At 64.4% G+C, this 27,250-nt stretch overlaps 1 protein-coding gene across 3 annotated transcripts; it reads right to left on the bottom strand.

The window, feature by feature from the left end:
* Positions 1 to 952: 952 nt before the first annotated feature.
* Positions 953 to 27,250, bottom strand: TEAD3 (TEA domain transcription factor 3). 3 transcript variants are annotated; one of them, XM_054181166.1, is made up of 14 exons: positions 27,082 to 27,250; positions 13,454 to 13,707; positions 10,183 to 10,247; positions 8,091 to 8,153; positions 7,893 to 7,955; positions 4,816 to 4,827; positions 4,307 to 4,444; positions 4,031 to 4,074; positions 3,864 to 3,925; positions 3,343 to 3,476; positions 3,048 to 3,221; positions 2,735 to 2,875; positions 2,367 to 2,519; positions 953 to 1,083 (listed from the first exon to the last, which is right to left on the bottom strand). In XM_054181166.1, the coding sequence occupies exons 2-14, from the start codon at positions 13,587 to 13,589 to the stop codon at positions 970 to 972; spliced, it is 1,299 nt and encodes a 432-aa protein (XP_054037141.1). In that variant the 5' UTR covers positions 13,590 to 13,707; positions 27,082 to 27,250; the 3' UTR covers positions 953 to 969. The 3 variants fall into 3 exon arrangements, with proteins under 3 accessions (XP_054037141.1, XP_054037143.1, XP_054037142.1); XM_054181168.1 differs by lacking the exon at positions 7,893 to 7,955; XM_054181167.1 differs by lacking the exon at positions 8,091 to 8,153.

Raw genomic sequence — 27,250 nt, 5'->3', positions numbered from 1 at the left:
AGGGAGACGGAGACACCCCCACGGCCCCCCTACACACGCCAGCTCCCCACGTCACCCCCCCAGCAAACAGCTGCGTCACCTCCTGCGGTCACTGGCACGGGGAGGGTGGGAGAGGAGCAGGTCCCGGCCACCAGAGAGGAGCACAATCCTGATTACAAGCATGGTGTCTTTTTAAAAAGTATTAAAAAGCACTTTAATATTATTAAAAAATAAGGGGAAAAAAAAAAATGAGCCATAAAAAAATTGGTTTGCATCGTGGATGCCCTCCTGCCTTCAGTGCTGCCAGCTCCGGGTGCCCCGGCCGGGAATGGAGAAGAAGCATCCCGGGTGCGGGTCCCCAGGGAGGTGGCAGCATCCCCCCCTCTGCCACCCTGCCCTGCTCCTGCCGTGCCACCTCCGTCCCCGCGTCCCTGCCACCGCCGGGCAGTACCGACGCCGCGGCCGCTGCCACGCCAACTGCTTTCGGACCAGACCTGGCGCGACGACGCATCCTCCAGCCCATCCACGCTCCCTCCTCTCGGGATCGCGACTCCATCCCAGCGAGGGCTGGGGGGGGCAAAAGGAGGGGGTCGTCCTCCGCTCCGACATCCCGCTGCTGGCGGTGGCACGGCGGGCTCCCGGCCTTCATCGGCGACACCGAGGGCCGGTTTATCCCCATCCAGCGCCGGACGCGGGTTTTCCTTTTTCCCTACGCTTCCTTTCCCATTCTTCTTTTTCTTTTTTTTTTTTTTTAATTTATTTTACAAAAAAAAAAAAAAAAAAAAAAAAGAAACTGTTCCTAAGTGGAAAACATCTGCGATCGCAAGTCAGTCTTTTTTGGCTATTGTTTTTCTTCCTCCTCCTCCTTCTCCTCTTCCTCCTCCTCCTCTCTCCAAATGACTTCTCACGAGGCAACCGGCACGGGTGGCTTTTCGGCACGGCCCACCCCCCTCTCCCTCCCCGCTGCCCCCACCCTGTCCCCGAGGGCCCCTAGTCCTTGACCAACTTGTAGACGTGGTGCTGGGCGCCGTGCTCGCTGGTGGAGACCTCGAAGACGAAGGCTATGCAGAGCAAGGTTTCCTGGGTATCCCTGTTGGTAACAACCTGCGGCAGAGCAGAGCGGAGCAGAGCGGGCGTCAGGAGGGAGACGCGGGCACAGGCATTTAAATCGCCAACCTTTTAATTGCACCAAGAAAAATTTTCTACCCCTTTTTCTTGCCCGGGGGATTGGGTGCTGCACGAGTTCTGGCACAGGCACTCGGCTTGCACCACCAAAAATTTGCTATCGATTATTCGGGGGGGGGGGGTTCACGGGCTCAGGCACAGGCGCTGCTATTTGCACCGTCGGGATTCGCCCCCTGTAATTCAGGGAGCTGCAGGGACTCGGGCACAGGCGCTTTCATCACATCACCAAAAATCCGCTACCCGGTTTTGGAGGGGACACATGGACTCAGGCACAGTCACTTTATCTGCACCCACAAGAATTTGCTACCCGTTATTCAGGGGGGTTTCACGGGCTCAGGCACAGGCGCTGTATTTGCACCGTCGGGATTCGCCCCCTGTAATTCAGGGAGCTGCATGGACTCAGGCACAGTCACTTTATTTGCACCAACAAAAATCCGCTACCTGTTTTTTCGGGGGTTGCACAGGCTCAGGCACTGTGCAATTTAATTGCGCCACCAAAAATCCGCTATCCATTATTCGGGGGGTTGCGTGGGCTCAGGCACGGCCACTTTTATTTGCACCACCACAAACAGGCTTCCCGATTTTGTGGGGGCATTTTACGGGTTCAGGCACAGCCACTTTATTTGCACCACCAAAAATCTGCTACCTGCTTTTTTCGGGGGTTGCGCGGGCTCAGGCGCTGTGCAATTTAAGGGCACCACCAAAAATTTGCTACCCGTTATTTGGGGGAGTTGAACGGGCTCAGGCACAGGCGCTGCATTTGCCCCATTAAGATTCGCTCCCTGTAATTCAGGGAGCTGCATGGGCTCAGGCACAGGCGCTTTCATCACATCACCAAAAATCCGCTACCTGTTTTTTTGTCGGGGGTTGCACAGGCTCAGGCACTGTGCAATTTATTTGAGCCACCAAAAATCTGCTCCCCATTTATTCAGGGGGTTGCGTGGGCTCGGGCACGGCCACTTTATTTGCACCACCAAAAATAGGCTTCCCGATTTTGGGAGCATTTTACGGGCTCAGGCACAGCCAATTCAATTGCACCACTAAAAATCTGCTACACGTTTTTTTTTTGGGGGGGGGGTTGCGTGGGCTCAGGCACTGCCAAGCCGGGGTGCCCCGGGGCTGGGCAGAGCTCGGCGGGTCAATGGAAGCGTGGGCACCGTGCTCCCGGTGGGAAACGCTCCCTGGGAAAGGAGGGGAGGTACCTGCAGGATGGTGAAATTCTCCAGGACGCTGTTCATCATGTACTTCTCCGGGAGGTGCTTGAGTTTGTGGATGAAGTTGATCATGTACTCGCACATGGGGGAGCGGTGGATGCGGTAGACGAACCGGCCGTTCTCCAGCCGCGCGTACTCCGTCTGCGGGGGACAGCCGAGTGAGCAGCCGCCCCAGGGGAGCCCGAACACCCTGGCGGCCGCGGGCACGGGGCGGGGTGGCCAACTGGGACGTGGTGGAGATGTCCCCTCCACCCCACCCACGTGTCCTACACCCAGCCCTGGGGCTTTCTCCATCCCGAGACCTGCAGCAGACCCAGCTCCCACCCCTTCCCGATGCAGTGGGGCACGGGACTCACCTCCACCTTCTCCACGACCTGCTTCCCAAAGGAGCACACCTTGGTGGAGACAGTGATGGTCATGTTCTCTGCGCTGCTGTACTGGCTGCTGACACCGTAGAAAGTCCCCGGCCCGTCCTGGATCGTGCTGTTCAGATCCGCCTGGAGAGATGAGAGTGGGGAGAGGGTCCCGTTAGGTGCCATCACACCCAGCTCTCGATGGCGACAGGGGACATTCATGGAGCTGCTCAGGATGCTCCCACAGGGCCCAACCTGTGATGAGCCCGCGGCTTGAGGACAACCCTCCCCATCCTCCCCCCTCCCAGCACCGTACCCAAAATTTGACGAGGAAGAAGGAGTTCTGGGGCCCACGCTCATAGAGCTCCTTGAGGCCACCTTTCTTCTCGGGGAACTTGTCGTAGATCTGGCGGATGTCCACGGCCTCCAGCAGCGGGTCGCTGTACGAGGGGTTCGTCTGCCCGATGTGCACGAAGAGGTGTTTGCTGTACTGTAAGGACCGGGGCGGGGAAATCAAAACGAGAGGTCAGATGAAAGCAAGATGCCACCAAGCGCCGGGACAGGCACCGTCCCACCGCGGGTAGGGGGGGGGACGCGGAGGGGACCGTTACCGTTTCGGCGTCCCGCGGCACCTCCATGAAGGCGGAGTACTCGAGGAGCCGGAGCTTGGCGGAGGCGATGGTGCGGTCCTGCCAGACGGGCACGGCCGAGGCGGCTGGCGGGAGCGGAGCCAAGGGCTCGTAACCTGGAGGTGATGGGGGCACAGAGTGTGTGTGGGGGCCAGCCATGAGCTGGGACGACCCACCCCCCCTGCACCGCCACGGCGCTGCTGTCCCCACCGCATCCCCCCCTCTCCCCTGTCTCCCAGCATGGTGGGGGTTTTCCCACCGGGTGTCCAAAACATGGGATGTGCCAGTCCCCATCCCGGGTGGAAAGGGACTGGGTTGCGGGGGGGGACACAGCCGGGAGCAGCGGGGGTCCTGTGGGGCTTTTGGCTGGGTTTAAATTCCGGTTTTTGCCCCGGCTGGGCTGGGGAGGGGACCGCGGGTGGGTGACACTGCGGGTGGGAGGGTGGCATGGGAGAGGGGTGCGGGGGGGTGCCGGGGGGGTGGGAGCCAAGGACAGCACTTACTGGCTAGTGATGGAGGCATGGGTGGCTGGATGGGGTAAGCTGGTTGTGCAAACGGTTTAATGCTGGAAAACAAAGAGCATCGTTAGGTTAACGAAGCCCGGGTCGCCCCAGCCCCTTGCCAAGGGAAGGGGGGGTCCTGGCCGGCACAGGAGGGGGCTCCTACTTACTCCTGAGAGGGTCCAGGCTGTCCTGGGATAGGCCCACTCCAAAACTGAGGGAACAGCACAAGGAAGAGTCAGCGGCTTCTGATACGCCCCCCCCTCCCCCCAAATTCCCCTCCCCACCTGCTGCAAACCACAGGGAGCCCCCAAAGCCCCCCCCCCCCTTGCATTGCCACCACAACCAAGGGCCATCGAACATCCCCCCCCCTGCCCCCTGTGCAGTACACATGGGGATCCGTGTCCCCCACCCCGGAGTGTCGCCTACGGGGGGGCCGTCCTCACCCTGGGGGCAGCAGAGAAGACGGCCTGAGGAAGAGGAGGGGGGGGGCTGAGCTTGTTCTGCAGGACGCTGGCCGACACGATCTGCGCGGAGGACATGGAAGCCATGCTCTGCAGAGCCTTATCCTTCGAGACCTGGTCCTGGGAGGTGGGGGGGGGACACATGGGACAGAGGGGACACAGAGGTTACACAGGCAGATGGAGACACACACACCCACACACCCACACCCCCACACCCCCCCCATTTCCAATCTGAGTGTGCCCGGCAGGTTTTGCAAAGCACGGAGCCGGTTGTGCACCCTGGCCAAGGGACCGGGATGCTCCCCCCCACACCAAAATACACCCATGGTAATTAATGCTTTAAGCTTGCAAATGGCCCCCGGGCAGGAGCTGTCGGGTGCGGAAGGTGTCCCCGCTCCCCCGGGGGACACGGAGGGGTTCAGCCCCTCCGTGGGAGGGGGCGGAAAGGCCACGGGGAAACGAAAGGCATCGCAAACACAAGCTCAACTTACCAAGTTCATGGCCTGTCCGCAAAAGAAAGGAGAAAAAAAAATGGTTAGAGCATCGTGGGAGCCCGCGGGCACCCCCCCCAGAGCTGTGTATCCCTCCCCCCCACCCCGGCTCATCGCTGCAGCCTGATTTGGGGAGCGAACCCCTCGACCCGGCCGGTCACCGGGGGATGCGCAGGACGGGCACCGATTCCGGGCTTAATCCCACAGGAACGGGATGCCAAAGCCGCCCCCACTATTTTAGGGGGTCGCTGTGGCAAGCCAGGCCTGCGCCTTTGTTGGCTTTTTAATATCCTTTACAGCCTTTAATGCCCTTTACAACCCCCTCAGCAGCCCCCGGCGCTTGCATCCAGGGCACGGAGAGGCTCCTGCCCGGCAAAGGACCCCCAGCTCCCCGGGGTGTGGGCACCAACTCCCCTATAGGCACCGTAAGGAAGAGCCTGGGCACACACACACCCCCCCCCATGCCCTGTGTGCATTTATATAGGAGACTAATTTTTTTTTTTCCCCTTTTCCCTTTTGTTCCGGAGGTCGCAGCACTGCTGGGGCAGGACCCGGGGGGGTGTGGGGGGCTCCGAGGTCTTGCCCCCGGGACGGGGCTGCTCCTCGTGCCGCATTGCCAGGACATGTGCGGGCTGCTCCCACCGCACACCCTCTGGTTTCCCTCGGAACCTTCCTCGGGGATCAATCGCTTCATTTATTTTCACCTGGGGCAGGGCAGGAGCAGCTTAAAAATATATATATATATATATATATATTGCTGACGGGGGGGAGTTTCCATTCAAGAGGACGAGCGCTGGGGGAGGGCACAGGGCTGCCTGCCCCAGGATTTGCCTCCAAGTATGGCTGGGAAAAGGATGTTTTGCATCCACAGCCTATCGCTTGGGGAGATCTCTGCCCGGGCTGTTCCCTGCCGGATTCCTGCAGGCAGCGTGGCCTGGGACGGAGAGCACAGCCACGGATGCCAACCGCCATCCCCGGAGCCCTGGGGTCACTCCTGCCTCTCACTCCCCTGTCCCCTGCGCTGGAAATAGGAAATTCTATTCTATTCTATTCTATTCTATTCTATTCTATTCTATTCTATCCCATCCCATCCCATCCCCTCCCCTGGGCTGGAAATAGGAAATCCTATTCTATTCTATTCCATTCCATTCCATTCTCTGTGCCCTGTGCTGGAAATAGGAAATCCTATTCCTATTCTATTCTATTCCTATTCCATTCCTATTCCATTCCCATTCTATTCTATTCCCATTCCTATTCTATTCCCCATTCCTATTCTATTCTATTCCCATTCCTATTCTATTCTATTCCTATCCTATTCCCATTCCTATTCTATTCTATCCCTATTCTATTCTATTCCCATTCCTATTCTATTCTATTCCTATTCTATTGTATTCCTATTCTATTCTATTCCATTCCATCTTATCCTATCCTATCCTATCCTATCCTATCCCATCCTATCCCATCCCATCCCATCCCATTCCGTTCCAATTAATTTTTTTGTGCAAAGGCTCCTGCTGTTGCTGCCCCTGATGCGCCACCCGCCCCTCCTTCCCCCCCCGGCCCCGGCCCCAACTGCCCCCCCCTTGGGGTTGGAAGCTGGCTTGAAGATGCACAAGCCCAGAGGAATCTCCCAAAGGAGTTTTGGGTGCCCTCTCCCGGCTTCTCCCAGCAAACCAAACCTGCCGGGGTGCGGGCACCCTCCTGGCACCCCGCTCATGGGGGCACCGGGGTCCCTGCTGCAGGGCATGGCATGGGGGGCTCCCGGGCAGCGCGACCCGGAGCTCCTTAAAGCTTTGGGGACCAAAACACCAAGCGCCAGCTCTCACGGTGGCCCCCGCTGCCAGCCTCAGTGCTGGGGGCTTGGGGACAGCACCCGGGATGGGAAGATGGGGGAACGGGGAGGTGGCGATGTTTTTGGGACCGTGTGGTCTTGGAGCCTGGCAGGGGGCTGGAAAGTTTTCCAGGCTCCCACACCCTCGGCAAGGCAGCAGGTCCCCCCCCGGGATCCTGCCCAGGGAGATGCTGCCCGGTGTGACAGTGTGGGGACAAACCCAGGAGCATCCCGGGCTGTGCAGCCCAGCCCGGAGCCGGCTGTCCCCAGCGGGCGGGTGGGCTGTGGGGACCGCTCTGTCCCGCACCTTGTCCCTTGTGGGTCCAACCCGAGCAGGGCTCGGTCCTTCGGCGATGCCCCCCCCGCCCATCATCACCCTCCCCACCACCGCCACGAAGCTCGGTGGGACGGTTACGGAAGGGTTAGTCGGGCTCCAGTTAGGAGGAAGGAAGGAAAGAAAAGCCAACCAGAGAAGAAAGGATGATCCAGTTTTTCCTCGCTCGGCTCCCTCAGCCCCTGGAACCACGGGCTGCCCCAGTACCACCGTGCCCCCTCCCCGGGACCGCCGTGCCCCCTCCCTGGCAGCCTGGCCCCATTCGGACCCGCTGCCACCCTCGTCCCTGAGGTGCCACCTGGGCCATACTCAGACCCTGGTGTATCGCAAGCCGCCGGGCTGGCAGCCTGCAGGGACCCCCGGGACCCCCCTGCTTCTGCCCACATCCCCCCCGGCACCCGTTACAAGCGGTGCCAGGTCTCAGCTAGGGGAGGAAGAGCTTTGCATCCTTTGCTTGAATGGCACTTTGCCTTGCTGGCTGCTCTGGGGGGGGGTCCTTCCCCTCCTGGGGTAACCCCTGATGGGCCAAAAGAGAGGGCAGCCCTCGAGCATCACCGGAGGAGGGTTTAAACCCCCACTTCCCCATGGTGAGATCCTTGCCTGGGCTAAAGAAGAGGATTTGGCACCCAAATTCACCCTCCTGGGAGAGCGGGAAGGGCTCTGGTGTGTCCCCCCCAGCCTTCGAGCCGGACACCCCCTGGCACTTCTCTCTGGGCATCCCCCGACGATGCCACCAAAAAACCATCTGGTCCCAGGAGCCGAGGGAGGGGGGAAGAAAAAAAAAACCACCACCAAAAAAAAGAGAGATATAAAAGAAAGCAAGCGGCACACCGCAGAGCCGAGTGCGTTAGTCGTCAGCGGGCGGGGGGCGAGGGGGGGGCCAGGCCGGGCTGAGGGGGGGGACACGCGTACCTTCAGCTTGGACTGAATCTCACGAGATTTCCGCCGGGCAAGAACCTGCAAATGGCTAGAGACCTGCAGAGAGAGAGCAGAAGGAGAGGGGGAAACAGCAGAGCCGTCAACCAGAGGAAAGGAGGAGGAGGAAGGAGAGGGGCTGCCCATGCTCACAGAGACACCGCCGCGGACACCTGGGCAAGGGCGCCAACGTACCTTGATGCCAACCTGGTACTCCCGCACCTTCTTCCGAGCTAGAACCTGTATGTGGCTGGACACCTAGCGCCCGCCACGCCGTTCGGAAAGGAAAATACAGAGAGCGTGAAGATACATTTCCCCCGCCCTCGGCAAGGTGGGATGTTGTTCCCCGGGGAAGGGAGCGCGGAGAAAAAAGGCCGGGGGGTGGTGGTGGGAGGGGGAGCGCGCGGGGCTGCCGGGGTGATGCTCCTGGAGATGCTCGGGGTCCGGCGCCTGCTGCCAGCTGGAGGGAGGAAAAGTGCTGGGGGGGGACCCCGGCGCTGCGCTGGTTGATGCTGGTTTGTGCCCCCACCGCGGTTGGGGTGAAGCTCCTCAGGGTGAAGCTGCTGCAGTTGTGGGGGGGTGTCTGCGTTTACTGTCTCTTGGGGCTTCCTGGACAGACAGATGGAACCCCCCCTCCCCGGCCCCTGTGAGCTTGCACGCGGACCCCCCCAGCCCCTGTGAGCTTGCACGCAGGATACACCCGGCAGGTTTGGGGTGCCCCTGGGTTACCCCAGGTGGGGCTGCAGCGGGACCACCGGTCCCGAGATCCAGGGGGGACCGGCTCGTTCCCCCAGGGCTCCTGCTGGTTTTGCAGGGGGAAAAGGTGAAAAAAGGGGTGGGTTTTTTTTTTTTTTTGTGTGTCCAGACCCCTATAAGAGCAGGATCCAAAGAAAAGGGGCTGCCGCACATGCATGAATGTGCACGGAGGCTGGGGTGCCTGCCCCAAGCCACAGGCAGTGGCGGGGGCTGGGGGGGCGGTCCCTGCACCCACCGGGGCTGATTTTGCCGAGATCTTTCTCCCACCAGCGCCAGGCTGCCCCAGAAGGGACCCCAGGACACGACTGCACGGAGGGGACAATGCCACATGCGCTCTCCCCTGTGCTTTTCCCAAGTCGACCCCCCCCCCCCGGAGCATCGCTTCCACCAGCACCGCATCCTTCCCCCCATGAAGGGGGGACCTTGGCGGGGGGGCCAGTTAAGGCTTTAAGCCAGAAATAAAGCGCTGCTTGGCGCTGGTCTGAACACAGGGACAGTGGCCGGAGCCTGGTCCCTCTCCCTCCAGCATCAGTCCTGGAGGGATGTCCCCCCCCGGTGCCTGGGGACCAGCATCCCTCCTTTGTGGGGACTCATGGCATGGGCCAGTCCCAATGTAAGTGTCCCCCTGCGGTGGGAGATGCTCCCCAGCATCCTGGGCCAGCAGCTCTGCGGCGTGGCTCCCGACTGGGGGCCACCACGGAGGTAAGAGCCATGGGACGCGTGACAAAGAGACATGTCCCATCAAGGGCTGTGGCAGTGCGGTCCTCGGACAGGTTTAGTCTCTGGCACAAGGGGGCAGCGAGGCTGGCTGTGCCCCTGCCCACACTGTGCAGGCAGAGGAGGATCCTGCCTGCATTGCTGCCCGCATCCCTGCCTGCATCCCTGCCCGCATCCCTGCCCGCATCCCTGCCCGCCCCAGCATCCCGCCTCGCGGGGCAGTGAGGTAGGAGCGAGGGCTCTGCGGTACCCCCAGCCCCTCCCCCGGGACCGGCGTCGCAGACCCCGCACAGCCCGTCCCCTGCCCGGGATGGGGACACTTTGCTCGCAGCTGGGGACTTCGGGGGGGGTGCCTTCACCGTGGCGTCTGGCACGCGCCGCATAAAGCCCGGCGAGGGGCAGAGGTGGGAATGATCCCTGGATCCAGGTGGAGCAGCAAAGCCATGCACACGGACACACGTGCTGCTCAGACGGACACTTCCAGGGCTCCTGCCACCCTTGGGGTGACCCCAGCCAGGCCGGGGGGTGGGGGGGGGCGCTGGGTGCTGCCTGCCCCCGGCACCCCGAATTTCAGGGCATCCCCGGGTGAGGTTGGGACAGAGCAGCCCGAGGGCGTTTGTCCTTGCAGACGAAGCTCCTCGCCGAGGACGAGGGTCCTGCTGGCAGCGATGGTGGCTCCAGGAGGGGACGCAGAGGACGGGCGACGCAGCCGGACACCCACTGCCCCCCCGGGCTTACCTGGTACCCCCCTTCCGTCCCACCCCCCGCCTCCCCCGGAGCCCTCCCATGAGAAAAAGCAGAGCGACGGCCTCACCTGCTTCCTTGTCCGTGTCTTCCCCGTCCGCAGCTTGATGTACCGGGCTATCAGTTCGTTACGACCTGCCGGCAGAGCCAAGGGATCAGCTCCGGGAATCGGGGGTGCCAGGGCCATCGGCCCCCGCAAAAGGCACCTCTGGCCCCCACCCCGGCCTGATGATGCTGGTCCTTAACGAGGCCGGTCCTTAATGAGGCTGGTCCTTAATGAGGGCGGCACTGCCGGGAGATGGCGCTGCCACGACAGCTGTCTGGCCCGAGGGGACAGCGGGGTGGCCCGAGGGGACATAGTGGTGGCCAGGCCCCCCCCTGCCAGGCCAGCAGGACCCCACCTTGCGGCTCCCACCCCACTGGGTTTGGCAGCCCCCAGACACAGGGGGCTCGGAGGCGGGGAGGGTGTGACAGCCAGCAGGGACCCCCACCACAGCGGTGTCCCCAAACATGGGCAACCACGGCCACCCCGCCAAAAGCCATTCTGGCCGGAGCAGCCCCGGAGGAGTCGATCAACCCGTTCCTCGCAGCCCTTCCCACAGGGGTGCTGGGGTGGCCCGGCACCCCCCCCAGCACCCCGCTTCCCCCTGCAAGCCGTGCTGGCCTTTCCACCAGTATTTCCTAACGTCCTGGGTCTAATTTGAAGCAGAAGTTGCTTTTGCGCCACATTTTAGGGGCCAGCTGTGGCCAATCTACGTTCAAACGTCAGAGCAGCTGGGAGCTTTCTTCTCCCGGCCCCGGCCCCGGCCCCCCCCCGCCGCCGCGCCCCCCGCGCACGGGGGCGGCCAGGCACGCCAGATTTATTTTAATGGACCAGATGGTCGCGGTTGGAACTTGTCGAAATGCCCTTGGAGCGGGTTTCGGCTTTAAAAAAAAAAAAAAAAAAAAAAAAAAAAAATCACTTTTAAAAAAAATATATACCCCCCCCTCCTCCTCCTGCTTCTACCCTGGCCGGCCCCCTCCCGGTCCCGGAGCAACTGGGCGCTCCTGGCGGGGGACACACATGGGGACAGACAAGGCCAGGTGCCGCACGGGGATGGCTGCGCCTTGGGGTGCCCGCGCCGGGCCGGTGGGTGCGTGGCTGGGGCTACCATGGGTCCCAGAAATGGGGACACCCCTTGCATGGCCAGAGTGGCACCCCAGTGCCACCCCAAAGCAGCAAGAGCGGCCCCCAACCCTCCTGCCACCCCCAGCTCCTCAGCCTCGTTAGCGCCTAACGAGGGCCAGGTTCCCCAAGGGTGTCCTTTACGCCCGGGTGAGATGATGCCCACAACAGGGTGCTGCCAAGGGGTGGGGGCATAGAGGACCCTGGTGCTGAGCCCCAGTTTGGGGGTCCGCCTTCACCCAGCACCGCAGCATCCCCCTGTACCCCCTGCCCCGAGTCCTGTCCCCTCCCTCCCCACATCCAGCCCGTGGGAAATAGATAGGGGAAATAAGTATGGGAAATAAGTATGAGAAATAAATAAATGCGGGAAATAATAAATAAATGCGGGAAATAAATAAATGCGGGTGCCTTCACGCAGCCCGGTGGGGCGATGCCAGCCCAGCACCCAGCATCTCCCGCACCCATCGTGCCTCGCACCGCGTCCCAGTCACCGCCCCGGGGCTGCGCCCTCGCAGCCTCCCCGCAACCCTCCACGTGCCCGCGTGCCCCCGTCGGTCGTCCCCCGTGATTCACCCGGCACCGTGTGCCATTCCCTCGGGGGACCGTGTGCCATTCCCTCCGAGAGGGCACGTCCTGGTCCAAATTACCACATTCCCCAAATTCCTCTCCCCTGACACCACCACGTGAACCAGTTGGACAGGCTGGGTTAAAAATAACCCGGCGGGCAGCGAGCGAGAGCGGGGGGCCAGCGTGCCCGTCTCGCCCCCCCCCACCCCAGCTCCCACCTGCTTCTTCCACCCCCACACCGCTGGCATCAGTGGGGCACGGGCTGGCGTGGCCATAGGCGTCCCATGGGAGCCCCCAGAAAAGTGGGGGGGTGGAGAGCAGCGGCACCGGCACACCTTTATGTTGGACGCTGGCATCGCTGGTGGCTCTGGGGGTCCCGGTAAGCTCAGCACCACCGGCTGGGGGTCCCGGGGGGTCCCAGTGGGGAGGCGCTGGGGAGGTTGGGGGAGATGAAAGGCGGGCGGCGGGGGCCGCTGCCTCTTTAAGCAGCTGCCAGATGTCTCCGAAAGGCTGGAAAAACCGGTCGGGGCTCGGCGTGCTGCGCAGGGCCAGGCTCCCGGCGGCACTTCAGCTATTCCCGGAGAAATCCAAAAAATGCACCCGCTTGGGAAGCCCTGTGCTCCCCCCCGCCATGGCTGCCAGCCCCAACGCCCCGGGTTGGGGGGGGGCCCAGAAAGTGGGGTGGCACAGGGAGCCGGCGTGGAGCCGGGGACGGTGACACGGTGCAAAGCCTCGGCCCCTTCGCCCCTCTGCGCCGGCGGCGGGTGAGCCATTGCCGGTGACGCCAGCATCCCAGGCGGGTATATTTTGGAGGCTGGGGACGGAGACGCCGGCTTTGGTCCCTTCGTCACCATGGGGTGACGGTAACGTGACAACCCATCCCGAGCTCTGAGGTCACCAGCCCTGGGGGTGACATCATGGGAGGTGGAGGGGAGGAGGGACCAGCCCCTACCCCAGTAGGTATGGGGTCACCAGGGCACCTCCCACTACTCTTTGGTGGCACCATGCGTCCTGTGCCACCATCACCCCTTGCCGGCATTGTTCGTCCTCATCCTCTTCCTCCCCATTGCAAAGAGCCACCAAGACAGAGGTGTTTCGGGAGACACCAGGAACTAGGCTGAGACCTCCCCCAAACTCATCACACCAGTGAGCCCAACCAGCTACCAACAAAGTCACCAAAATCCAAGCTGGGTGCTGGTGGCTCGGGGTGGGCGGGTGGCCCTCGCCACCGGGTGCTCCCCCCACCGGCGGGTCCAGCTGGGGAGGGTTTGGGGAGTGATGCGGAGGCGCGAGGGAGCGGGAGGGCTGGTGCTGGCCCCGTGCTCCCGCACCCGCTCCCTGCCCGACGGCTTCACCAAACCAGTCGGTCCGGCAGGGCCGAGAGAGGGAGGGAGCGGGAGGGAGAGCCAGCGCAGAGGGAGGGGACGTGGGTCACTGCCACCTCCCCGCTCCGGCTCCGGGATGTGCCCAGGGAAGCTGCTCTCGGGGCTGGGGGGTGCTCCAGGCCGATGCCCCGGTGGGGGTTTGGGGCAGGAAGGTTTTGCTTCAGCCCCAGCCACCTCATCCTGGCCGGCAGCGCGGTGCCTCCGTCCTCGTCCCCATCACTCACCGTACATCTTGCCCTCATCCGAGAGGATGATTTTCCGCCGGCCGCAGGGGGGGTAGATCGCCAGCGCCTCCTGGAAGCTCTGCTCGATGTCCGGACTCCACACGCCCTCGGCATCATTGTCCAGACTCTTGTCCATGCCGTCCTGGCCATCTTCCCGCCCCTCCCCGGGGCTGCCGCTGGCGTTCCAGCTGTTGGACGCTATGGTGCTGGCTGCTCTGGGCTCCGACCCCGAGCCCCCACGGACACACGACAACCTGCCGGGACACAGGGGACACCCGTTAGACCCTTGCTGGGGGTAAGGGGCTGTGGTGACAGCACGGGCTGTTGCCGGTGCTGGCCCTGACCACATTCGTACCGGGGGCTGGGAGCATCACCCCGGTGTGGGGCATCAGAGACACAAGCAGGCCTTCCTTGGGGACAGAGCCATGTTTTCCATGAGTACCCCCACATCCAAGCCACAGGTGACCACCCAAATAAAGTCTGGGAAAGAAGCAGCCTGGATGCTGCAGTTTCTGTATGAGGAGCTCGGGCACACGGTGCCCACGGGTGACACCTCGCGATGGGGTGGCAACAGCCCCAACCCCGCACCAGCACCCGCTGCCACCCAGCTGCCTCCTTGGGCAAGCCGGCGCCGAATTTCCCCCCTCCAGCCCCAAAAATCCCCCCTCCGCCACGCCTGGCAAAGGCAGAGCCGGGATTTGAAGGGAGACGCTGGGCGGCTCCACGCCAGACCCCGCTAATGGGAACCAGGTGGCCGGAGCCCTCCGGCAGCCCTACCCCTGGCACCGGGAAAGGCCTCCCCCCGCCCCAAGGATGCTCGGCCAGGACCCCGGGCACTCCCCGGCCGGCGGGTGATGCCGGGGAGCCTTCAACCCTCCTCCTCCTCCTCCTCCTCCTCCTCCCTTTGCCCGGCTCTCGGCGCAGGGTTTTGCAATAACATGTTTGGCGGCAGCTGGCGGCGGTGGGAGCGGAGAGGTGTCTCCTGTGCCGCCACGCTTCCCGGACGGGCTGGGAGTGTACAAAGGTCTCCGGCGCAGACATCTCCTTTTAAAGGAACTGCAGCAGCCCCTGGCTCAAGAGCGCTTCGAGGCCTTTTTTTTTTTTTTTTTTTTTTTTTTTCCTTTTATAAAAAAAGAAACTTCCCCCCCCTCCCTCCCTCCGTCCCCATCTCTCTCTCTCTCTCTCTCTCTCTCTCTCTCGCTCTCCCTCGCCGTGATGTGATGTCAGCCCCTCCGGTCCCCCCCCCCCGCCGCCCGCCGCTCCCCCTCTTGCCGAGCGCTGTGGCCAAATAAGGAGAACTGGATTGTAGGATCGAGCCAGCCGGCCAAGGGAGGGATGGCGGCAGCGGTGCCGGACGAGCCCGTGGCACCCCAAGTCCCTTGGCACCCTGTGTCCCATGTCCCCAGGACATCCCAAGTCCCATGGCACCCCAAGTTCTATGTCCCCCCAAGTCCTGCAGCACCCCAAGTCTCCTGGCACCCCAAGTCCCCCATCCCTGGGAGTCCCACAGCATCCCAAGTCCCATGGCACCCCAAGTCCTACATCCCCCCAGGTCCCGCGACACCCCGAGTCCTGTGGCACCTTATGTCCTGTGTCCCCAGGAGTCCCACGGCACCCCAAGTCCCTTGGCACCCCAAGTCCTACATCCCCCCGAGTGCTGTGGCACTCGGTGTCCCACATCCCTGGGAATCCCACGGCATCCCAAGTCCTGTGTCCTCGGGAGTCCCACCGAGTCCCATGGCACCCCGAGTCCCCCATTCCTGGGAGTTCCACAGCATCCCAAGTCCTGTGGTACCCCAGGTCCCACCTTCTTCTGAGTCCCGTGGCACCCTGAATCCTGTAGCACCCCGTGTCCCATGTCCCCGTGAGTCCCACGGCATCCCAAGTCTCGTGGCACCCCAAGTCCCACAGCACCCCGAGTCCCATGGCACTCTGAGTCCTATGGCACCCTGAATCCTGTAGCACCCCGCGTCCCATGTCCCTGAGAGTCCCACAGCATCCCAAGTCCCATGGCACCCCGAGTCCCACATCATCCCGGGGTGCTCCGTGGGGCAGCCCCCAGGAGGGATGCGTTGTCCAAACCAAGCAGGATGTTGGGGATGGCAGGGACACAGGGGATGGCCCCTGCAGGACCCTCCCACTCCCCCCCCCGGCTCTGCCCAGCCCAGCGAGCGCAGCAGGGGGCTGAGCCCCGGGGGCACCATGGCAGCCCAGGACCCCCCAGCCATGGGGGAACCAGAAACCCCCCCAGCTGCACCACAGCAGCCCAAGACCCCGCAGCCCCCCAGCCCCCCCAGCCCTGCAGTGACCCCAGGGCCCACAGTGGCCTGGGTCCCCACGGCAGCCCAGGACCCCCCCAGCCATGTGGGAACCAGAGACACCCCCCAGCTGCCCCCAGCCTCAAGATCCCGCAGCAGCCTGGGCCCCCACAGCCCTGTGCCAGCCCCATGGGGCTGCCAACAGCTCACCCCAAGAGAGGAAAGCCCCAGGAGCTGGCACCTGGGGGGGGCGGTTTGCAGGGACCCACCAGACCCCCTGCCCTCCCCAACTGACGGGTGTTTTCGGGGCCGAGGGCGAAGCTATAGGGCCAAAGGCAACGCTATAGGGCCAAGGATGGAGCTATAGGGCTGAGAGCAAATCTATAGGGCTGGCTGCACTCCTGGAAGAAGCAGTGTGACCGGTGCCCACACACACGTCCCCCCCTCCCCAGGAGCTCCCCAGCCCCCCTGACACCCCCACCCCACTGCCCACCCCCCCCACCCCCCGGCAGGGAAACCCCAGCCCAGCCTTTTTGGGGAAGCTGGGAGAGGAGGGAGGGTGATGCCGGGGCCTCGGCCAAGGTGTGAGGAAGCAGCTCCTCCTCCTCCTCCTCCTCCTCCTCCTCCTCCTCCACCGAACCTGCTTTTGGCCAGGCTGAGACATTGGATTTCCTGGAGGGAGGGTGCAAGGCACCGCGCTGACGCAAGGCACGGCCGAGCGCCGCGCTCCACCCAGGCCTTACACCCAGCCCTTACACCCAGCCCTTACAAAACACCAACAACAGGAGCAATTAGGAAACCGGCACGGCTGGCCGGCCTGCGGAGGGACCGCCGGCCAGACCTGCTCCGGGCAGGGAGGGGACCGGACCTGCCGGAAAACATGTCACCGGCTCCTGCCTCCCGGCTGCTCCCCAGGGACCAGGGGGAGAAGCCCCCTCCCACGGCGCAGGCAGCTCTGTGGGGCTTGGGGACCCCAGGACCACCAACCCGCGGTGGGGACGCTCACCCTCACGGGGACGCTCACCTTCATGGGGACGCTCATCCTCCATGGGGACGCTCTCCTTCCGTGGGATGCGAGCCCCCCGTGGGGATGCTTGCTCCCTGTGAGCGGGGATGCGAGACCCCCTGAGCAGGCATGCCTGCCGGCACCCCCGCCAGGAGGGAGCCCCCACACCCAACTCACTTGCCCCTCTGCACCCTGCCTTTGCGGGGTGCCACGCTCCAGCCCAAGGAGGGGGGGGGGGGCTGCACCCTTGCGAGGTCGCCCAGGGGGTGCAGGATGGGTGCCCGCAGGGGAGGATGCCACCGGGGCAGCCCTTTTCTCCCCGCGAGGCCAAGGCTGTGCCAGGAGATGGGGACGGCATTCCCACGGCCTCACAGAGCTCGGCCCCGGCACCATGTGTGGGGCCGGGGCGGGGGGGGGACGATGAGGGAGACCCAGGGCTTGTGCAGGCAGCAGGGCTGCAGGCAGCTGCCTGTTCGGCAAGCGCCGCTTGGGGCTGGGGAGCCTGGAAAAGCCTCTTTGAACCCTGCAAAAGCGAAAAGGAGGGGTGCAAGGAGGGAGGGGTGCTCGGGAGACGGGTGTTTTCTGCTGGGTGGGTGGTGGGGGGAAGGAAATAATTTCGAAGGCAGCAGCTGCGGTTGGAGCGGGGCGGTGGGCACCCCGCTGGGTGCCGAGGCCGGGAGCAGGGTGCTGCCGGGACCAGCACAACCAGCCGCGATAGGGATCGGGCCGGGGGCGTGTGGGGCGGCGCTGGGGGGAGAGCAGGGACATCACTGCTCAGAGCCGAGGGTTGCGGGGGGCTGCAATGGAGGCAGAGATGCCATCACCCCTGCGAAGCCCCCAGGCGCGGGGCAGCACCCTGTCCCCATCCCCGTCCCATGCTGCTGAGCTGGGGGGAGCGGTGCGTGCCGCTTCCCCAGCGTGCTCAGCCCCACAAGCGTTGCCCCACCTCGTGCCCGGCCCCGGCAGCCCCTGAACTGTCCCAAAGCCCCATGTCCCGGCTGCAAAGAATGAGGGTCTGCCCAAAGCCCTGGCCGAGCACCCCCCTGCCACCCAGCGCTGCCTGGGCCAGTGTCGCGGCGCAGGGACCGATGTGTCTTGACATGCTCCTTGCTGGTCCCGGCCACCCCTGCCCTCCCGGCGGGTCCCACGGCCAGCGGCGGTGTCACCCCTCCCTGGGCACAGTCCCCGGGCTGCCGCTCTCTCGCCCTTCGCAAACCGGGTGTGGGGGCTATTGCCGCAGCATCCCCCCGAACGCCCGGGGATGCGGGGCACGGCCACCGGCATCCACTGCACGAGGGGGCCTGCAGCACAGCGTGTCCCCAGCTGACACCATCGGCAGGGGACAAGGTGTGGGGCAGAGCAGCCCCAAGGTCCCCTCCTTACTCCAGGCTCCCCTGACCCACGTCAGGGCAGCACCGGGACCCCACGGGACAATCCCCCACGGCGCTGGGGACACTGGAGGGGGCAGCAGACCCTGCAAGGGTTGGAGGCGGGGTTGGGGGGGCGGCTGCACCCCAGCTCCATCCCGCCATCCCATGCGGAGGCCCTGGGGCGATCCAGCCCTCCTCCCTCTCCCCCTGCGCCCGGACCCCACGGCGAAAGGATAAAAGTTCACCGACAAGCCCGGGCAGGCACCGCACGGTGCTCAGCCTCGCACCGGCACAGGCCAAGCACCGCCGCCCGCGTCACCCCCAGCAGGGGGAACGCGTGAGGCCACCGTCACCCCCTTCCCATCACCGTGACCCATGGCACCCCGGGGGCAATGGGGGAAAGGAGCCCCCATCCTGCCCGGTGCTGGGCAGGCAGCCCTTTGCCGGGGCTGGCACGGGATGGGGGGCCACGAAGCCACCCTGCCCCGCTGCGGTGAGGTCCCAAGGGACAGATGTCCTGCGGGGACACAGAGGGGATGCTCCGTCACGCAGCAGGCTCTGCAAGACCCCAAAGCCGAGACTCCTGGGGACCCCAGCTCCTCCCCACATCCCCCCGGCACATCGGGGCTCAGCAGGAGACGGGGGGGGGCGGTGGGTCTGAGAGCGGGCAGGAATCTGAAGGCAGGCAGAGGACTTCATTAACGTGCTCCTCGTTTCGGGCAGGGGATGGCTGGCCGGGGACAGTGTCCCCACTGCCACCTCCCCACTGCCCACCCCGTGACACGGCTGGGAACAGAGACAGGAGAGACACTGCCCGCAGCGCGGACGTGGCCACCGGCTCCAGAGAGCCCTTCCAAGCAATCCCGACAGCCTCAGGGCATCCCGGGGGAACCCGGCAGGGCCACCACACTCCAGGGACGACGCTGCCCCGTCCGCTGCCAACCCCAGCACCCTGCGCCGAGCCCGGACGCTCTGGCCTCGGCCGAGCACGACCCTACAGCACTTTTCTCGCAACAGCCAAGTGCTTTTCGCAGGAGCCCCGGCGCCCTGTCAGCTCGCCACGGGACCCTTCGGGAACACCCTGCCCCACGTCCTGCCCCACACTCTGCAAGAGACACTATCCCGCTTGGCACGCCACCGTCCTGGGGACAACCGGCACCCATGGAGGCGGGTGGCGGTGGCCAAGCGAGACCCAGCTCAGCGGGGAGGGCGGTGGAAGGAGGTTTGTTTACATCCCGCTCCTCTTCCAAACAGCTCTTGGGCTGCGGTGAGGGATTCCCCGGCTCGGAAAGGGACGGGCGGCCACCCTGCTCCCTCCCACCCAGGTCTGCACCTCCCGGACGGGGAGGACCGGCCACCGTCTCCCCAAAGGGACCCCCGGCAGGGGCTGGGGACCCGGGCGGTGGCAAAGCCCCCCGAGCGCCAGGGCCGGCTCCCCATGAGACAGCCCGACTAATTTCCTCCCCTCTATCGCTTCCTGTCCCTTCCGGCTTGGCGGGCGGCTCAGGAAGCAATCGGAGCGGGGAAACCACAGGAGGCCACGTGGCAGCATCCCACCGGGGTCGGCGGCGCTGCCAGGGCCGCCCCAGCCACGTGCCACCACCCCCCCCCCTCCCCAGCTCCATCCAGACCCCAGCACCCAAAGGGTCCCCCAGCTCCCAGCGAAGCCCCGAGCCCCCTCCCGGCAGGGATGCGGCTGGTCCTCACTCAGCGGCATCTGAAGGATGCTCAGACCCCTCGTCCCAAAGGGCTGTGGGCGAACACGGGGCACAACTTGAGCGATTTGCCCCGAAAAAAATTGGGGCAGGGAGGAAGGAGGGGGATCAGGCAAACCCCAGGGCACAAACCCGAGATGCTCCCTCCTAACGGCGGAACCGCGGGCGTGCAAACCAACCCCTCCATCTCCTCCTCTTCCTCCGGCCCCGGCAGGGCGGCGGAGCTGGGTTTCGGCTGCTGGAGGACCTGAGAGCCGGTTTTGCTCAAGCCTCCGGGCTCAAGACCTGAGGGTAGGGGACAGAGGGACACCATAAACCCGGCTCCCCTCCCTGGCCCAATTACGGCCGCCCTGCCCAGCCCGGACGGGGCGTTTCACCCAGCAGCGCATAAATAGAAAGCTTTTGCAGCATTAATTGCTCCCCACGTTATGAAACGAGCTGGATGGAAACAACAGGGTTAGAGTCGCCTGCTGGGGACGGGCCACCGCCATGGCCGTCCCGTGACACCTCCAGCGTCGGGTGGCCCATGGCACGGCCAGTGCCCAGGCATGGCACCCACTGGGGACCACTGAAGTGGCTTTGCTCCTGCGCCAAAATAAGCCCGTCCTGGGATGTCTCCCACTGAAATCCCCTGTAGATGAGCTCAGGGTGGCCACCGTGTCCCGAGTCCCTCCAGGCTCCCAGTGCGGCTTGTCCCAAGGGGAAGCCGAGTGTCCCTGGGGTCGGGGAAGCCACGGGGGAGCCCAGGGCCAGGCGTCCCTGGTGTCCTGTCACCCCTCAGACCCACTCCTGGGAGGAGAAATGCCTCCACAGAGGAGTTTCGGGTGCTGCTGACCCCATTTTACGCCATTGCAGCAGGGAAAAACATCTTCCGGGGGACGCCGGCTGCCAGGCGAGGAGGAGGAAGAGGAGGAGGAGGAGGAAGGCTGCAAATGCATTTCACACCCACCCCCGGCCGCCTCCACCCCCGCGAAACCCAACCCTGCCCGTGGAGCAGCTGCGCCCGCTGCCCGTGTCACAGCACCCGTCGGAGCCACCGGGAGGAGAAACCCATCCCGGGGGGGTGCAGGAGCTGACCCCCCCCGCCCCAGGCACCCCAGGCACAAGGCTCGTGGCAGGGGCGGGGGGGGATGTCAGGCATAACCATTCCGGCTGAGACACCGAGATGTCCCCCGCTGCCAGAAGCCGGGGCAAAAGGTGACAGGGCAATGCCACTTGGCCACTGTCACCCCTGCCCGGAGTCACGCTTCCCTGCCCTCCTGCCCTGAGCTCACGAAGCTCGGGGCAGCCCCACGCTGAGGTCCCGCACTCAACGCGGGAGCCGTACGAGCAGGTACCCACTGCCCTGCACGAACCGCGGCGGCGATTTATTCCCAGAAAGGGAGATTTCAGTTTAGCACCGGTTTCCTGCGTGCCATCACCCCAGACCGGCCCGGCGGCAAGCAAAACCCCGAGCACGCCAGCAGCGCGCCGGGTGCCCGTGGCAGAGCATCGCCTTCTCATCGCCGCTGCCCGAGCCGAGAGCTGGAAACGGGCACCGCGGCGACTCCCGCTCCGCAGATTGAAAAATGGCTCTGGAATCCTCGGGGAACAAGTTGCTAAAAATACACCAAGGCGGTGTTCTTGGTAAAAGAAGGAGCTCCGGCAAGGAGGATGGCCCAAAAAGTGCCGGAGAGCCTGGCACGGCGTGCTAAGCCCCTGCCTGGCACACTGATGTCCAAACTTCGGAGCCGGCCCCCGACCCTCCGCTCTGTGATGCCACCCAGGAAAGGCTGCGAGTGGGGCACCGCGGCCACCCCATGCGAGAGCCGGAGCCCAAACGCACGCCATAGACGAGCACACGCACCGGCGAGCACCGAGCAAGCACCAAAATCACACCATAGATGAGCACAGGCACCAGTGAGCACCAAGCGAGCAGCAAGCGAGCACCAAACTAACACCACAGAGGAGCACAGACGCTGGCAAGCACCAAACTTATGCCATAGATGAGCACAGGCATCAGTGAGCACCAAACTCACACCGTAGAGGAGCACAGACATCAGCGAGCACCAAGTGAGCACCAAGCAAGCACCAAACTCATGCCGTAGAGGAGCGCAGGCGCTGGCGAGCACCAAACTTATGCCGTAGAGGAGCACAGGCGCCGGCGAGCACCAAACGAGCACCAAGCTCACGCCATAGATGAGCACAGGCGCCGGCAAGCACCAAGTTAGCACCAAGAGAGCACCAAGGGAGCACCAAACTCACACCATAGAGGAGCATAGGTGATGGCAAGCACCAAGTTAGCACCAAGGGAGCACCAAGGGAGCACCAAACTCATGCCATAGATGAGCACAGGCGCCGGCAAGCACCAAGTTAGCACCAAGAGAGCACCAAGGGAGCACCAAGCTCACGCCATAGAGGAGCACAGGCGCTGGCGAGCACCAAGCGAGCACCCTGCCCAACTCGTCCACCAAGCGAGCGGGCAAGAAACCGGGCAGGGAGAAAGCGGTCTGGTTTCGCCACCAGACCTTTGCTCCTGGCCTGCGAAGCGCCCAAATCTTCCTGCTAATAAAAACCCGACACTCGCTTGGGTCGGGGGCTCGCGTGCCTGCGTGCGGGCGTGCTTTTTCCTAAACCCGAATTGCCTAAGCCGAGGGTGGGGGGGGGGGGGGCGGGAGGGTGCGGGGGGGAAGGCAGGAGCTGGCTGCCTCTGGGGGAAGGGCGGGCGGCGAGGAGCTGGCATGGGAACGGCAGCCCATCCTCCACGCACGCCGCGCCGCTCCGCGTCTGTAAACTTTGAACATCTTCCGGAGAGAAGTTAGTGGCTATTGTGAACAGCTGGATCTAATTTTACGAGGAGCGAGGAGGAGACAGTCGTGGGGAAATAATAAGGCTTGGCGCTCCCAGGCAAGGATCCCCGAGCCCGGCTGGCCCTCCTGCCTCCACCGCACCCCGCCGGGGGAGAGCGCCGGCGAGACGGCCGTGGGGAAACTGAGGCACGGAGCGGCGCGGGGCTCAACCAAGTCCTGGGTAATTCAAACCAGGAGTCCAGGCATCCCCTGCCCGCGTCCCTAGAGCTGTCACCCCTCCAGCAGCTGGGACACCAGCGGTGGCACGGCTCTTCACCATGGTGGAAAGCCAGGCTGATGGTGCGGGGCCACCTCCTCAACCCATGGCAGCATCTTCAGACCCGGCAACGGCTCTCAATGCTCGTGGGCACCATGGCACAACAAGTCCCTCCAGCCAGCCGCGTCCCGCAAGGCTCTGCCCACCTCCTAAAATTAGCTCCAGCTCTGCCGTCCCATCCCCAGCCACCCCCTGCAGCCGGGGGAGCTCTGCCAAAACACGCTCCGGCTCCGTACCGACCGCCCCCCCCAGCGACGAGGGGGAAAGGGATAAACCAGCCTCCTCCATCGCTTGCATCTCGCCAGCCGCGAGCCACCTGCAAGCGAGCCTTTCCCAGCGTTAGTTCTTACGGCGTGAAGCGTGGCCCTAAAATGCATGGAAGTCACCTTCTGTGCCTCCGGCTTGTACAAGGATGGCCAAGGATGAGCTCCGGGTCGGCTTTGGCCGGCTGAGACCTGGCGCATCTCGTGACACAGCCAGCTGGAAGGCGACGGCCTTGTGCGCGCTGGGTTTCGGCACCACTGCTGTCTCACGGCACGTTAACGGGGGACGCCGGGGACATCGCAGGGTTGCATCCGTCGGGGATCAGGTGAAGGGACACGCTCCTGCGGGATTTGCACCAGCGGGATGGGGTGTGCTTCGTGCGATCGGACACTCGTATTTCTCCGGACCCTTTGCCCGCAGGACCCCATCGGTTGTGCCAATGTGGAGCCCTGAGCGAATGGTGTCCCCACAGGGCCACCAGCGGCCACCCCCGGGGATGGGACCATGGGGTTCGTGGCCCGTCACCTCCGGAGGGCTCAGCCACGCGCTCTCACCACGAAACCCCGCAACGCGCTGCAGGGTGAGCCCAAAACGCCACCCACCACGGTGTGACACCCCCCCCCCGCCCACCTCCCCACGGGCAGGCGAGCGGCCGTCCGGCACCACGAGGAGGGTTTTACCGGGGGGCCCCTCGCTTCCATTTCACAGGCGGGGAAAACCGAAGCACCGGGAGCTGTAACGGCGTGTCCAGACCCGCAGCAGGATCCGGCCGCGCGTTATCATGGAAGGAGGAAGGAGAGGGGCCGGGGGTGGGGGGGGGGGGGTGGGGGAGCTCCTGCTGCGTGCCCGCTGCAGGCTGGCACGGGGCACGGCCCCGCCGGCTCACCCCATCATTACCTTCCCTCCCTCCCTCCCTCCAAAAAAACATTTCATAAGCCGCCACGTGACGGTGGCAACAGCGAACGCCCACGCTCTTCAGGTGCCTGCCCCGACCGCAACACGCAGGTGCCTGGGCTCGGCCACCGCGGCCCCCGACCCGGCCACCGACCCCAAATAACACCCGAGACCCACAGTTGAGAAGCTCAGAGCACGGCCTGGTCACCCCGGGCATGGGAGATTCCCGGAATCCAAGGGATTTGGTTCTATCCCATCCGCCAGCAGCGCCCAAGGTGGTGCAAACACGGTGGCAGCCCCGCGGAATTGCCGCCAAGGATTTAATGAGAGAGAGAAGTTCCTAGAAATGGGACGTTTTTGGACGGCATCCACCCTGTCCGTTGAGGACAGAGGGATCCCAAACCCGGAAAGAGCACCAGGATGGCTCTTGCCTCCCAAATCCCGGGAGCACCCTTGGTTAGGGCTTTGCAGCTCGTTCTCTGTTCTTTCCCTCCATCCTCCGCTCCCACGGATGGGCGAAGAGGTGCTAAGGCAGGAAAACCCGTTTTTTTCCCCTGCAAACAGCCCAAAGTTGCTCATTTCCCCCCTTTCCAGCCGGCACCGCTCCCGCTGCTGAGCTCACCTGCCGCCGGCCTCGTGCCCGGTGTGCGTTTGACGGGAGCTGCGCGGTTACTCGCTTTTTAATACATTAATTATAGCTGATTATCACTGCCACCCCCACCTCCCCAGAGCCGTGACCCGCTCACACGCCGCTGGGAAAAGGCTCCTTCCCTGGGCACGGCCCCGGGGCCACCGGGACTTGCCTCCCGACCCGCTCGGTGAGGCTGAAAATGGCGATTAAAAGGAGATGCTGTTTCTGGTATCGTGATAAATAGCGACCGTGCGTCACGGGAAATGGACGCGAGTCCCTTTTAGAGACGGAGGTGGAGGCTGGAAGGGGGTTTTGCTTTGCGGGAGGGGGATGTTAGAGGTGGGATGGCTGCCGGGGGGGGGGGGGTCACCTCTGAGCCCCTTTGCCCCTGCAAAATGCCCTGGTTGAAGCATCCTCCCCTGCTCTGAGCTGAGCCCCGACACCGCGGTCACCCCGGTCGGGACAAGGGTCTTTGAAATACCCGGGTGCCGCTTACACAAGGTGTCTGGAGCCCACCACGGAGCCCGCTGCTTTCGAAGGGTTATTTTTGTTAGAAAAGCCGGTGCGGTGCCAGCCACGCGCCCGCCCCGGAGAGGGAGCTGGGTGCCCGAGGTCCCCTGGGGACGGGAATGTCCCCCACTGCCACCCGGCCGGGAGGGGGCGGCTGCTCACTCCGCACCCACCCGCAGTCCTTTCCCGCGGGAATGCCAGCCCTGCAAACCCAAACAGGGCCAAATCCAGCCCCTTCTCCCAACGGGATGCTTGTGCCCGTCCTCTCCGGTGGGCAAGTGCTGGGAACGCCACTCAGGTGGTGCCGCGGTGACTGTCACCTGCCCCCGCCAGCGGCGTCCCAGCCTCGACACCCCCCACCCATTTCTCCCATGGCTTCGCTGTTGGGTGACCTTGGCGAGCCCTCATCCCCCCGTCCAATTTGGGGACCTTCTTCCTCCCATCCCTGGGGGGAAATGACCCAACCCGATGACCCAACCTGAAACCTGGGTGCAGGGAAGGACTTTGGGGCCACGGAGGCCCCCAGGGCCAGTGGGTGCACGGGGGGGTCACCAGCCTGGCAGACCCCCAATTCTCCACCCATCATCGCGAGCACCCCAAAACCAGGGTGGGGGGTGCGGGGGGGTGGCAGCCTCGCTGGCAGGGCCCCCCGGGGTTGCCGGGCAGTGCCAAAGCCCTGACTCACGGCGCGCACGTACCCGCGCCGGGTAAAGCGATAGGAGGGGAGAGAGGACGCCGGAGCCCAAAATACCCCGGCGCGCCTGACACCGGAGATTATCGCTTCGCCGGTGGGACGGCCGCCCGGCTCGGCTCCCCACAAAGCACCAAAACCCCCCAAAAAACTCTTCCCGCGCCTTTTCCCTCGCCACCCCACGCCAACCGCCCAACAGCGATGGGTGGCTGCAGGGTGCCCACCGCCGCGGCACAGCCTCCGGTACCATTTCCAGCTGATTCTTCCCCAAAATATGGGTTTTTTTTCTCAGCTGGTATAGGCCAAACGCATAGGGCCTGAGCGGTTTCGGGGGGCGGAGGTGGGCGGCACTGCGAGGGCTTGGCCTTATTTCCCTTCCAAGAGGGTTGGGGGGGGGGGAAAACACAACACAACCACCCCAAACCCGAGGCGGGTGCAAAAATAAAATAATAATAATAATAAAGATGACACACTGCTGAAAATTATACACCTAATTGCTGCCTCGTTAGCAATGCGCCCCTATGACGAGGCACAAAGTGTTTAGCATACAGTCAGCGTATGGTCATCCCCTACATGCGTGTGACACACATGTAACGTGACACGCGTGTGGCCCCCCACACACGCACCCCACCCGGGACCCCCGTTTCCCGGGGAGGAGCGGGAGCCGGGGAAGGGGGGGGGAAAGGGGGGGACAGGAGACAGACGGGACGGTTTATCGCTTTATATAAGGCCTGGCGCCCGCGCCCTCCCCGCTCCCGACGTATGGGCCATACCGTACACAAGGCCTCTTTGTAACCCTATAGCCCGCGCCCGCCGCGCACCCCGGGGATGCAGCGGGGGGGGGGGGTCGCACCGGAGGGGAGGCGGGGGGGGCACACAGCCCCGACGGGGCGGGAGCCTGGGGACTCCACGGGTGGGGGGGTGGTTGGGGACACCGTGGGGACACCCCGGCTGTGCCCCACACACATCGGGGGAGCCCCCCCGGGGGGGTGTGTGTGTGTCACCGGGTGGCGGGGTGGGGGGGAGAGGCGAGGGGTGGTGCGACCCCGCCGCCCGCCCGTCGGGGCTCGGTGCAGCCGGAGGGCTGCGGGCCGGGAGGAAGGAGGCGCCGGAGGAGGAGGAGGAGGAGAAGGAGGAGGAGGAAGAAGGGGGGGGTTGGGAGTCTCTTCCCGGCGAGCGCTTACCTGCTCCGTGCTGCGGAGGGGCTGGGCCGGCCGCGGGTGCCGGGACCGGGACCGGGACCGGGACCGGACCGGGGCCGGACCGGGACCGGGGCCGGGCCGGGGAGGGCGGCAGGAATGCGGGGAGCGCGGCGGTCTCCCGGGTCCGCGCACGGAGCCAGGCGCAGGGACG

The sequence above is a fragment of the Rissa tridactyla genome, chromosome 21 (genome assembly GCF_028500815.1).
Source record: "Rissa tridactyla isolate bRisTri1 chromosome 21, bRisTri1.patW.cur.20221130, whole genome shotgun sequence".
Lineage (NCBI taxonomy): Eukaryota > Metazoa > Chordata > Aves > Charadriiformes > Laridae > Rissa > Rissa tridactyla.
The sequence above is the reverse complement of the archived record's forward strand: the minus strand, read 5'-3'. Positions and strand labels throughout refer to the sequence as shown.